Genomic DNA, 13,819 nt, shown 5'->3' with positions numbered 1-13,819 from the left:
GATGAATTAGGTCAGAATTATGAGAAGAGCGCTTTGTATTGTGATAGTCAAAGTGCAATTCACCTGGCAAAGAACCCAATCTACCATGCTAAGACAAAACACATAGAAGTTTGTTACCATTTTATACGCTCATTTTTGGAAGGAGTTATATATAGCTCTCGAGAATATTCAATGGAGTAAAAATCCAGCTGATATGTTTACAAAGGTGGTTGCCATTGAGAAATTGAAGTTGTGTACAACTTGTTGAACTGCTCGCTTGAAGAAAAAGAAGTTGATGCCACTGCTAATGGAAGTTAAGAATTGAAGACATGTTGAATTAATTCCTAGTAGGAAATTATTAAGATTGTAGAGCCAAATTCAATCCAAATTAGAGTTGGATTAGGACATGAGTTTTCCTAATTTGTGTTTAAGTAGAATTGTTTTTCTGTTAGGAATACAATTGGAAATATGATTAAAATTGTTTTAGGAATTAAAATATAATTCCTATTAGGATATGAGATTTGAGTCTTATTAGGAATTGTGTCATATGTATTACCTATAAAAGGGAGTTAAGTTCTAGAGTTAGATATCACAAATTTAATAGAAGCCAAAACCACAATTAGAGAGTGAGAGCCACCAAATAGGGTTTGGTGAGTGAACTAATTTGTGAGCCATAAGAGATTCTTGTAATATTTCTTCTTCTTCATAGTGAAATTTCGTAGCAACAAAGGGGATGTAGCTCTCATATGGAGAGTGAACCACTATAAATCTTGTGTTTATTTGTGCGGTTATTTTGTGTTCTTTGTTTGCATTATTTTCGCTTTTAGGGATTTAGAATTTACTAATATTCAATTAAATCCCCCGACAAGCTTTCTAGCTTTGCAGATACAACCTAGAATTCAGATTTGAGCTTTTTCTAATATTTCCTTTTAAACTGAACATCTCTCCATATTGAAAATTCCTGCTTACTACAATAATGTAAGATATTATTGAAGTGGTTGCGTAATACACTTACGTTATTCAAGATTTTGTTTTTGGGAACATGAGACTAAACTTTTTAAAAAATTGTCATGACATAAAATATTAATTTTGGCACCTCAAGACAATATTATATGGGCCAAATTATGTGATTGTTTTCCACAAAGTGGTCTCTTGCTTTGTACTTTGTATTATTTAATATATTTAGTATTTCTCAATCCTGTTATAAAATAGTTTGATGTCGGAAAACTTTTTGACCAAACAAATATTCTAAGTAATCATGAAAAATAAAATATTATCACTAAGGGAATCTCAAAAGGCCCGGCTCTCTCTAACGATGATCACGTTTTGATATATTAAAGATAATTTTTATTAGTATTTATTGATTTAATTTTCATTTCATTAATTAAAGTTCAATAATTCAACCGAATAAAATAAGGTTATGGAGAACAACACTAAATTCAGTCAATTAAATAAATTAAGTACACAAGTAACACATTTGTGGAAAAGATCCGATAATTTCTAGTGGTTTGATATTAAATTAATTATGATCTCTCCTTAGCTTTCAGCAACAAAAGATTTTCAATTTGAAGATCCTTTCAAGGGAAATCACGCTCTTAATTGTAGCCCCTAATTAGAAGGTGAATTAATCAATCTCTTGCACAAGCATTACATGCATATAGGGATGTATGGCTATTTGATATATTAAAGATTTTAGAATAAATTAAATTAAACTATAAAAATAAAAGACAAAATAAAACTCTTACTTCTAAGTAGGATAAACTTTATTTTTAGTCCCATAATCCTTGAGTGAATTAATAGGTCCCAAATGCAGAGAATGAAATGATCAGATATTTGTCTTCTCTTTGGGTGAGAAGTGTACCACAGTTTGCATAGAAATAATTACTTGCTTTCATTGATGACTGCGGTTGCTTAAATAAAGCAAAGCCTCGTACAAGTAAACCGAAATAAAGGGAAACTAACTGAACTGCAATCCACGTAAATAGACACGTAAATAACGTAAACAAATAAACCGAAATAAAGAGAAACTAACTGAACTGCAATCCACGTAAATAACGTAAACAAAACACTCCAAAAGTTAAGCATAACTAATGCACGTAAATCGGTGCGTAAAAGCATAACTCATGCATGTGATTTCGTGCGTAATCCTGCAACTGAAATTCGCAAGAAATCTTGCAACTGCCTTGACCCATTCCTGCTCGTCACGACCAGCTTATCTGCTTGACCTATTTCTGCTTGTCACGACTAGATTATTCCTGCTTGTCACGACCTGCTTATCTGCTCGACCCATTCCTGCTTGTCACAACCAGATTATTCCTGCTCGTCACGACTAGCTTATCCCAAGTATTTGAGATTTGGTCGCCTGTCTCTTGCTGATCGTCGTGGCCTAACATAAATCATATACATATACTTTGTTTTTCATCTGTTCAAAATAAGCTACAAGTATTTTTTTATGAAAAAATATTTATCTTAATCACAAATCTCTCGTCTCCTTCTTTTCTCTTTCTTTTTGTTCTATACATTTTCATGTTCTTTCTAATAATTTACATCAATTTGTCACTCATTTTAAATTATGTTAACAAATTTTATATTAATTATTGCTCTTTATTTCACTTAAGTTAAGACATTTTAAATTTTATATAACAAATTGACGTAAATTGAATTTTCAATATTTTTGCTAAAAAAAATGAATCAATGTTCTAACTGGGTTTTTCTTTAATGATAATATTATTGGGTTTTTTTTTCTTATTATAACTATTGTAAAAATTAATTTAAGCTGGAATCATATTATATATTATATATTGATAATAATTATTGTATAATTTTTTAACACATTAGAACAAGTTAAGAATGATTATAGAAATATTAAAAAAAATTATGAGTTATCTTTAAATTTTATTATTTTTATTTTATTTTATTTATTTTTGATGACGTATGATATTATGGAAATGGATGACGCGGTAGACTTGATGTAAGTCAATTTATATTATGGAAATGGATGACGTTGCACACTTGATGTCAGTCAAGTCTTTGTTAGTGTGGAACCTGACACTGAATTATTGAAATGGATGACGTTGCACGCTTGATGTCAGTCAAGTCTTTGTTAGTGTGGAACATGACACTGAATTATTGAAATGGATGATGAGTAATACTAAGTGTATCAACTAATTTGTACTAATCTAAGTATTAACAGTTGAAATTTTGAAATTTTTTTTTTTAGTTTTTGGAAGGAACTGACATAATAATAAGAGAGATCCATCACGATAATTAGTACTTGGATTGTATGAATTTTAGTTAGTACACATAACATTATTCATAGATTATTATTGAAATAGATGACTGTGATACACTTAATGTAGGTCAAGTCTTTGTTAGTGGGGAACATGACAGTGAATTATTGAAAGTTGTCCTTTGCTATATATATATATATATATATAAAATAAAACAAAATCAATGACCTTGTATTACTATTTTTTCTACTGGTAGTAGACCCAGGATTATAAGTTTTCAAGGTGGAATCACAATATAAATTTAGTTTTAAAAATTAGCATGTAATTCAAATTTTGCCAATATTATTAAAATAATGCAAGATGATACATTTGTTGTAAAAAAAATAAAAATATTTGAGGATAATTGGATAAAAGAGAGGAAACATATTTTTATAAGACCAAATTTATTTTTTTATTCATTTATCAAAAACGACAATATAGCAAGTTTAGGAGAAACGGGTATCAGTAGTACATTTTTCAAACTTCGAAGGTCTATCTGATAAAAGGTGCGAAAATTGTAATCTGAATTAGTTTATTAAAAAAATATATAAATAATGTATTAATAAAAAATTGTGTTACATCAATTTCTATATAAAAATTTAGATTATACATATAATGCCACTTTAAATAAATAATTAAAGTATAATGATATAAAATATTATTGAAATGGATTACAATACACCTTGTCATTTAATCACTGGTCGTTTCAGATTCTGCGTGACAATCACTGGTCATGATTTATAAAATATAATCTTTTGGCGCCTCAAAACAAAATTAGTAGTCCACAAGGTCAAGGTGGTCTCTTGCTTTTTAAAGTGTTTTTTATTATTTAATAAATTTCAGTATACCTCAATCATGCATATGAAATAGTTTGATATAGGAGAATTTCTTCAATAAATTAAATTTAATACCTGAATTCATTAAAAAATTAAGGAGAGAATATTCTAAGCATTTTTGGGTATAAAAAATATATTAAAAAGAAACAAATCAATTTACTTAACCATAGTCAAGTCTTAGAATTAGGTAACATTATACTTGCAATCCAATCTCACAAACTTTAATGTGGTGGTTCGCAATTAATCAACTCGTAAATAGGTTCTATCTGTCCAATTGCGAACTGACCAATTATGTGATGTCACGTCGAGATTGTAAGAGAAAATTTGTAAGATTGAATTATGGATAAATCTTTATTGCTTTGAATTATAGTAAAACAACATTTTTCATTGTAGCAAAGTTCTCTCATCAATTTCTACCGATAATTTCTAAAATTCTTTTAAGGATTATACTGTATGAAACTAAATCATCTAAAACCTATTCTTTGACATATATTTTATGGCTTTTTTTTATTTACATCTTGAAACTTGTTGATTTTTCCCGTCTTTTTATTTTATTAACAGAAATAAATTTAATCCGTAATCGATCAGAGATTGGCCGGCCCCTTCATCCTAGCCTGTGGTCTGTTCTTCCACTCACACACCGTGGCCTCTTCTTATAAAAGCAGCCTGTGGCCTCTTACCAGAATTATGTCCCAAAAATAATCCCAAACTTTCTTTAGTCATCTTCTGTAAACAAATATTATGAGAAATTGCTAGGAAGGATGACTAAAACACTTAGGTAAACAAGTATCCTAGCCTATGGCCACCTCTTCCCCAGAATCATTTCAATCAGATATGGAGCAGTGTGTAATCATACAGTTGGCCAATCCATCACAGCCCGTGGCTTCTTCAACTCAGCATATGGCCTTGTCTTCATCTCAACTTGGTATTTAAGTACCAGAATATGGCAATGAACTTTCATAATTAAGCAAATACATAATTTTTTTTTTTTTTTCTGTTTGTTTTCTTTATTGCAGACGATCTAAAAAAGTACCTACCATTTTATAAAGCTATACTCGGAGGCGACTTACTATATGTACAGGAAGTCTGTAACCAGGATGAACATGTGTTAGAAGCCAGGATCACGGAAAACTCTGACACAGCTCTTCATGTAGCTGTAGGAGCAGTCACCGCGAATCATATATATCGTGGAGTATCTATTGACTAAGATGTCAAATGATCAGATGGCACTCACAAATAAAGACGGCAAAAGTGTGCTTTCAGTTGCTGCAATTGTGGGTAATGTCCAAGCAGCCAAGAAGATAAGGAAGAAATGGCCAGATTTATTGGATATCAAAACACTTTTAATTGAGGCTGCTCGACGTGGCAATAAGGAGATGATTACCTATTTATTGAAATTCACGGATAGAAACTTGCTGTATTTATTGAGTTTTGTTCGTTCATTGGCTAATAATCGCTGGATTTTATGCTGAGTTAATTCTTCCATTAGCTACTACTAATTACCGATTAATTAGTTCCAATGATTATATATATAAATATATATATATATATCTATATATATTATATATATATATGAAACCTGATGTAACAAACAAAAAAAAACTTTAGAATATGCCGAGTATTTTCAAAGGAATTATCAGGCTTAAATGAAATGCATTGGAGAAGAGAATATAAAGAAAACTTCCGGCCAATGCATGGGGATAGCAGGCCAACAAACTTTCGACCACATTATGTGACCTAATGACAAGTGTCAATTGACCACTAAAACTAACTCACAAGGAATAATATTTTCGTAACAAATAGAAATGTGATAGGTGTAAATACATATCTGGCAAGACAAGTGTAATCACATGGACAATAAGGGTAGTGAACCAGAAAGACATAGAATCAATTATGCATAAGCAAGAAGATGTCATGACATCCATTGAGTTCATAATTTGACAAAAATACCTACAATTATTGTAGTATTTGTAGCACTTGTCGACGTACCGGGTGATTACGACAATGATGGAGCCACATAAGGAAAAGAAGGGGTAGTTACCCAAAAAAATTTCTTAAATACAGTTAAACCTCGATAAATTAATATCTTTGGCATCATGAAAATTTATTAATTAATCGATATATTATTTAATCATATAAATTAATAAATTATTAATTTATCGGGGCATTCTTTGTTTTCTTTTTCCAAAACAATGAACTTAATGCATGTAAATATTGTGATAGTTAATATGGTAAGGGAATGGCTCATAGTTAATGTGGCATAGCAATTAGTCTATAGGAACTTATTTTCTCCTTGTAAATATTAGACTATATTTAGTCTTGTTGTTTATAAATAAATGAGTGTTTTTTTCTTGGCACTCAAGCAATTCACAAATCCCTTTCAAAATCTTCTCTCAGTCTCAGGGTTTCTCGATTTCAAGTTGTTACTAGGGTCATCTCCTAATTGAGTCATGTATATATATAATTTTAATGTATAAAGAGATTATTAATTTATATATCAAATGGTATCTATGCGTTTTCTTTTAAAATGTATTATCTTATAAATTTAGCAAAATATTGATTTACCATATTGGTCCCAAGTCAGGACTGGTCAAAAATATTATTTAATTAAGATTATTAATTTATTGAGTATTAATTTTTCAAGGTTTAACTATATATTGCATTTTAAATATCCTTACTTGAAGTTTTACTTGTTTCCAAATCCTATTTTTCATCTATACAAAGTAAGCAACAAGTATAAAATAATTATATATTTAATGATATTTATATTAAAATATCGTATAACCTTTTTAACACATTAGAACAAGTTAAGTATGATTAAAGAAATATTAAAAAAATTATGAGTTGTCCTTAAATTTTATTATTTTTATTTTTGATATATTTATTTTATTTTATGTCATTTTGCTTTCATGACGTATGAAATTATTGAGATGGATGACGTGGTACACCTTATGTAATTCAAGCCTTTGCCCGTGAAAAACATGACACTAAATTATTTGAAATTGCAGTCATAAATTATTTGATACCTGTCCCTTGCTTTTTAAATTATTGAGATGGATGACGTGGTACAACTTTTTGCATTTTTATAATATATATTCTCTACCAACATGTTGATCTCCATTTTAAATTTAGAGATATATTCCAAACATTTCCCAGGTAAAATCAATGTATATTAATTTATTTATATAAAATAATACACAAAATAAAACAAAATCAATGACCTTGTATTATTATTTTTTCTACTGGTAGTAGACCCAGGATTACAGGTGCTCGAGGTGGAATCAAAATATAAATTAAGTTTTCAAAATTAGCAAGTAATTCAAATTTAGTATTAAAAAATATAATCTATACAAAAAAGTAGAATTTTCTATATGATAATAAGGTAGATGAATTTTTCCAAAAATATTAAAATAAAGCAAGATAATATATTGGTTGTTAAAAAAAAAAAAAAAAAAGATTTGAGGATAATTGGATAAAAGATAGAGGAAACACCTATTTATAATACAAATTTATTATTTTATTCATCTATCACAAACGTCAATATAACAAATTTATGGCAAATGGGATTACTAATACCCATTTGATAAAAGGTGTAAAAATTGTCATTTGAATTAAGTTTGGAAATCTTAAACTGATGTGGTACATAGTTTGTATACAAATATATACCCAAGTCAACTCAATAAATGTTTAATAAAAAATATATAAATAATGTATTGATAAAAAGTTGCATCACATTAGTTTATAAAAATTTATAAATAAAAAATTAAAGTATAAATGATATAAAATACTATTGAAATGGATGACAACGAACTTTTTTAAAAGTCTGTGGCCTATTCTTCCACTCACATACGGTGGCCTCTTCTTATAAAAGCAGCCTGTGGCCTCTTACAAGAATTATGTCCCTAAAATAATCCCAAACTTTCCTTAGTTGTCTCCTGTAAACAAGTATTCTGAGAAATTGCTAGGAAGGACGACTGTTTTATCATTTGGCCACCTCTTCTTCAGAATCATTTCAATCAGCTATGGAGCAGCCATCACAGCCTATTCCTTTGGCCACCTCTTCTTCAGTATCATTTCAATCAGCTATGGAGCAGCCTGTCATCATAGAGATGGTCAATCCATCACAGCCCGTGGCTTCTTCAACTCAGCATATGGCCTTGTCTTCATCTCAACTTACGGGTATCTAAGTACCAGAAAATGGCAATGAACTTTCATAATTAAGCAAATACATAATTTTTCTTTTTTTTTTTCTGTTTGTTTTCTTTATTGCAGACGATCTAAAAAAGTACCTACCACTGTATAACGCTATACTCAGATTCAACTTACAACACGTACAAGAAGTCTGTAAGGAGGATGAACATGTATTAGAAGCCAGGATCACGGAAAACTATGACACAGCTCTTCATGTAGCTGTAGGAGCAGTCACTGCGAATCATATCGTAGAGTATCTATTGACTAAGATGTCAAATGATCAAGTGGCACTCACAAATAAAGACGGCAAAACTGTGCTTTCGGTTGCTGCAATTGTTGGTAATGTTCAAGCAGCCAAGAAGATAAGGGAGAAATGGCCAGTCTTATTGGATATGAAAACACCTTTGATTGAGGCTGCTCGATATGGGTATAAGGAGATGATTACCTATTTATTGGAATTCACGGATCGAGACTTGCTGTATTCCTATCCGGTTGAAGATAAAACCGGTGTTTCGTTCGTTCATTGGCTAATAATCGCTGGATTTTATGGTGAGTTAAGTACTCTTCCATTAGTTACTACTAATCACCGATTAATTCGTTCCACTTTCAATTAATTACATATATATGGTTTTTTTTTTTTTTTTTTTTTTTTTCTGTCCATCGTTTTATGTCTCAGACTTAGCTATAAGGGAGGTTGAAGATTATCCAAAATTAGCTCTAATGGAGTTCGATTTAGATAATGATGAGGGTCGTGAGACTCTTCTATGTACAATAGCTAAAAAGCGGAGTGTGTTTTCCATCGAAAGAAAGCTAAATTGTTGCCAGAATACCATCTACAAATGTCAGCGTGAGTATAATTAACATATATCTCATATAATTCTAGTTAATTTTTTGCGTGAGTATAATCTAAACTATAAAAATTATTAATTAATTTATTAACTTTAATTCTATTCAGTGTTTTGCAGATATATATTTTTGCAAAGGAAAATAATACAGCCACCGACGGTAGTACGTCGAATTTATGCACCGAATAACGTGACAAAACTTAATATTAATCAACGGTCAGGATTTTATCACGTCATTCGGTGCACAAATTTGGTGCACAACCGTCGATGGCTGTAGCATTACTCTTTTGCAAAATGGAGTTTCTAATTGTTTTGAGCTTTGCAGGTATTTTTGTAACGGTACACCACATAGCAAGCTACATGATTAGAAACATGTTGTTCATCCAAAGCTGCAATCGAAAAATGATGCCGTGCATATGGAGCAACAACCAAAAAATGATGTCATGCATCCCAAGTTGCATCCGAAACATCTGGTCGAGGTATATCCATGACATTATATCAGGTAATTGGTTGATCTGCTTCATTCGTCATGACACAATCAATTACGTATGAAGTAAGTGATTAGTGATAATTATATGTTAAATTACTTGGTTTAGTATAACATCCAACTGTTGTATCTAACTATCTATATTGTTTGCAAAATCATGGCAGGATGCATAAAAGATCTTAATAATACAATAAGTAAATTAAAACTCCTAATTATATGTTTACCTCGTATGTGTACGTTAAATGTGCGCAAAGGCAAATGACATTGATTGTAGGATGAGCCATAGATATTCGGAACGCCAGAAGGAAAAGTCCCTCTAGTATATTTGACATTTATGGCCTCTTGATTTATCCTTTCAAATGACAAACGTCTAGACTTTGTTGATATCCGTGGGTCATAAATTAGATTTCCACGCGACCTAAACAACCTGGGTTGGGCTAGAGTGCATTTTAAAAGTCTAAACCTGAGAACAAGCCCATGTTTTTCGTTATCTAAGCCTGGGTCGGGCTTGTCAAGGCTTTTGGCCCAAGTTTTGTGGAAAAATTAAGGGTATTTTTGAAATTTTACTTGATTGATGATGGCTAGATGTAAGTTTCAGGGCCTATTGTAATTTTATTTTATGAAAGGGAAATGAATTTTTTTTTTTCGGATTTTCTATAATTTTTCAAGGACTATTTATAATTTTTTAAAATTTCATATAATATATCCAAGCCAGGCATTATTTTTTCAATAATACTATACTTACAAAAAAATCTTACAAAGATTTCCATACAAAGTGAGGTGGTAAAAAATAAATGGAAGAGTGAAACAAAAAGCCACAGTTATTAAATTCACTCTTCTATTTATTTTTTGCCACATCACTTTGTATAGAGATCTTTGTAAAATTTTTTTCTAAGTGTAATATTACTCTTATTTTTTAGGCTTTGGGTAAGTTGGGCCGGGCTAGTTTGTATTTCTAATTTGTGTGAAGTGGGTAAAAGAAAGAAAGATAAATTTGATAAGATGTTTCTTTGAATTAAAATATTTAAAACAATAATGATGTCAATGTTTATTTGTTGAATTTGCGCAGATCGAGTTTACCCAAGTATAATCGGAGAGAAAGAATGGAGGCATCGACAAAAAAAAAGGCTTGCGAAAGCCTTGTGCACGAAAATTACAGAAGATCTAGGCTATGAAAAAGCTTCCTCAATATTGAAGGAATCACTCCTTTTAGCGGCAGTATCAGGGGTTCACGAAGTTGTGGAAGAGATTATAAAATCATTTCCAGATGCAGTCTTGTATGCAGATCAAGAACGACATAATGCATTTCATTTAGCAGTCATTAACCGCCATAAATGGGTAATCAACCTCATATTCGAAATGAGTGGCCACAAACATTTGTTGTTGATGTCTCAAGACAAATTTGGAAATAATATCTTGCATTTAGCTGGAAAACTTGCCCCTCTATGTCAACTTAATCGCATTCCTGGTGCAGCACTAAAGATGCAGCGTGAGTTGCAGTGGTTTAAGGTACTAAGAAATTTATTTAAACTGTTTCAAAAGTCTTTTAATTTATTCTTTTGTTTGATGATATATCTTTTACAGGAAGTAGAGAAAATTGTACCGCCTACTATAAAAGAAGATAAAAATTCTGAAGGAAAAACTCCGGCAATGGTATTTGTTGAGGAACATCAGGATCTTGTTAAAGAAGGTGAAAAATGGATGAAAGATGCAGCCACCTCTTGCTCAATAGTAACAGTACTCATTGCTACAGTAGTATTTGCTGCAGCAATTACAGTACCAGGTGGGAATAACCAAGATGGCGAGCCAAACTTTTACGAATTGTCGGCCTTTTTTATCTTTGCCATTGCCGATGCAATGTCTTTGTTCTCATCAATAGCAGCCGTCTTCATGTTCATGTCCATCCTTACTGCACGCTACGCGGAAACTGATTTCCTATTTGCCCTGCCCAAAAGACTAATATTGGGTCTTTTTATGTTGTTCCTGTCCGTAACAGCCATGATGGTAGCCTTCGGTGCCACTGTTTATTTGGTGAATTTTGATAACAAGAGTAATCAGGCAGGGCAAGACTGGGTATTTTGTGTAGTAATGGGATTGGCTTTCTTGCCCGTGTCCATGTTTGCCTATTCGCAATTTCCCCTCTTGGTGGACTTGACCTTTTCCACCTATGGCCCCAGCATTTTTGGCAAGCACAGCACAGGTGTCTTATACAAGAAAGGTGAGTAAAAACTACAAATTAACGGTGTTATATATTGTCCAAGTTTTATATTTCAAGTGATGTGAGATTATTATTTAAAATTTTAAGACTTGAGTCTTGAAATATGAAACTATGTTCTACTGATATTAGTCTTTACTAGAGTAATAAACGTATCTGTTATTAGAGTTAAAGAGATCTTTAAGTGTGAGAGTGATTTGATAATAAAAACTTTGCATCTTTGTATTTTGTGACAAAAACTCTACTATTATTCTTGAATTGTGAATTTTAATTGGGTGAATCATGTAAAATTGTTTATATTTAATACGTTTCCGTTTATTAACCGTTTCATTTATCTCTTTTCTCCATTTCTTTGATTTTTAGTTTTTAATTATATTTTTGTATCCATTCATGTGATCATGTCGTAGTAATTGTTCGATATTTTCTACAAGAACTGGTATATTTGCTTTGTTATTTATAAAAATTTTATGAGTAAACTCTAATGTACATTACTATATAGTTCATTCTGTGATACAGATGTGCTTAAAGAAGTTTTATTTCCTCCATCTATTTTGATATTAAATAGATAAGAAAATAATTTTTGCTCAATTGAGAGAGCTAGAAACATCTAAAGTTCTAATAGAACCTTTTACGCAAATAATCATCTTCCCACTTCAATAGAAATCTAGGAAATATATATGAGCTTACAACCCTACTTTCTTACTAAATAACAAAACACGTTCCAACTTAAGCAAACTAAAATACATATTCAAACCCAACTAAAGAATCCTAAATACGTGGTTGACTAATTCAACTAAAATAAACTCATCTATATCATAATCTAATTTATTTAAATTACTAAGATAAACTCAATCTTAATTAACAAATAAATCCCTGAGAAAACTCCTAAAATACAATTTAATTAACATTTACCCATTATCAAAATGGGTACGTAACATTCTGCAAATTTGGTAGAATTGTCTGCCCAATTTCAGAATTCAGACAATCTTGAAGTTTGCTTAAATTCCATTTTTATATCAAAGGAGAGTGAAAATAACTGAATTAAAGCTTATCCTTCCCCTAAGGATCGAACATGAATGGCTCGCCAAAAATGATGGCTAATAAACCACCAAGCTAAGCTCTGGAGGCTTATTGAAAAATGCAATTCTTTATACATTAATTCATTTTCTTCGTGTGTAAAATTGGGCCCACCGCACTAATAAGTAAACACTAGTCGATGCATTTCAATTTAGGTAAGTCACTGATCATCAATTTGGAGACTTTATAAATAGAAGGAAGATATCAAGGCTGATCTTCATATGATCTGTTATCTAGAATTGGGCCATAAATAAAAGCATTTTAAAATGTCTTAATCTGTTTAGATTCTTGCCCTGATTTTGTTCACAATTATAGGATGCATATAACAAGTCCATATTTGAACCAGAAAGAAGGACGGGTTGCCGATTGATCATGATTATTTTTTGTTATCTCAATTGCTTAGATTTTGTATTTATAGCTTGAGTAATGCTATTTTTACAAAGACACATACAAAGGAGGCATACAAAGATAATCTCCACCCTTGATTTTCATGATTTTTCTCTCTCTCTCTTTCTCTCTTTCTCTTTTTCCGTTTTTTCTTTGTTTTTTTTTTCTTTTGGATGATGTCACTTTATAATCCTCTTTCTATGGGTCTTTGTAAGGATAACATTTTTCTTATAGCTAAAGCCTTAATATCTATACCTTTTTTTTTTTCCTCTGTTTTTTACTCTGCAATTCCCCTGTTTCTCATGCTTCCGCGTTAGAACATTGTTGGTTGTCGCCAATGTTAGCACTAAAGACTAGTTCGGCTAGTGACATCTCGTCCAATCGGGTTGCAATGTCGCTAAATGTCGCTAACTCTCAATTCCAACAACTCCTCTAGCCATTATTTTTTATTTTTTTTTTTTGTCGCTTGATTATTGGTTTATGAGTATTTATGTCCATTAATTTTTGTTTTAATTAAAATTAACTTGGCAACT

General features: G+C 31.0%; 2 protein-coding genes across 2 annotated transcripts; both read left to right on the top strand.

Annotated features, from left to right (window-relative positions):
- Positions 1–4,682: 4,682 nt before the first annotated feature.
- LOC116133885 lies at positions 4,683–5,568 on the top strand. Its single transcript, XM_031419554.1, has 2 exons — positions 4,683–5,009; positions 5,101–5,568. The coding sequence occupies exons 1-2, from the start codon at positions 4,883–4,885 to the stop codon at positions 5,289–5,291; spliced, it is 318 nt and encodes a 105-aa protein (XP_031275414.1). The 5' UTR covers positions 4,683–4,882; the 3' UTR covers positions 5,292–5,568.
- A 2,406-nt stretch (positions 5,569–7,974) lies between these two features.
- Positions 7,975–12,156, top strand: LOC116133887. Its single transcript, XM_031419556.1, has 6 exons — positions 7,975–8,263; positions 8,357–8,824; positions 8,952–9,122; positions 9,446–9,622; positions 10,677–11,116; positions 11,192–12,156. Exons 1-6 carry the CDS (start codon positions 8,107–8,109, stop codon positions 11,831–11,833), a joined length of 2,055 nt encoding a protein of 684 aa, XP_031275416.1. The 5' UTR covers positions 7,975–8,106; the 3' UTR covers positions 11,834–12,156.
- The last annotated feature ends 1,663 nt before the right edge of the window (positions 12,157–13,819 follow it).

This window comes from Pistacia vera, unplaced genomic scaffold, assembly GCF_008641045.1.
Source record: "Pistacia vera cultivar Batoury unplaced genomic scaffold, PisVer_v2 Contig277, whole genome shotgun sequence".
Taxonomy (NCBI): domain Eukaryota; kingdom Viridiplantae; phylum Streptophyta; class Magnoliopsida; order Sapindales; family Anacardiaceae; genus Pistacia; species Pistacia vera.
This window is presented reverse-complemented; position numbering and strand designations above follow the sequence as displayed.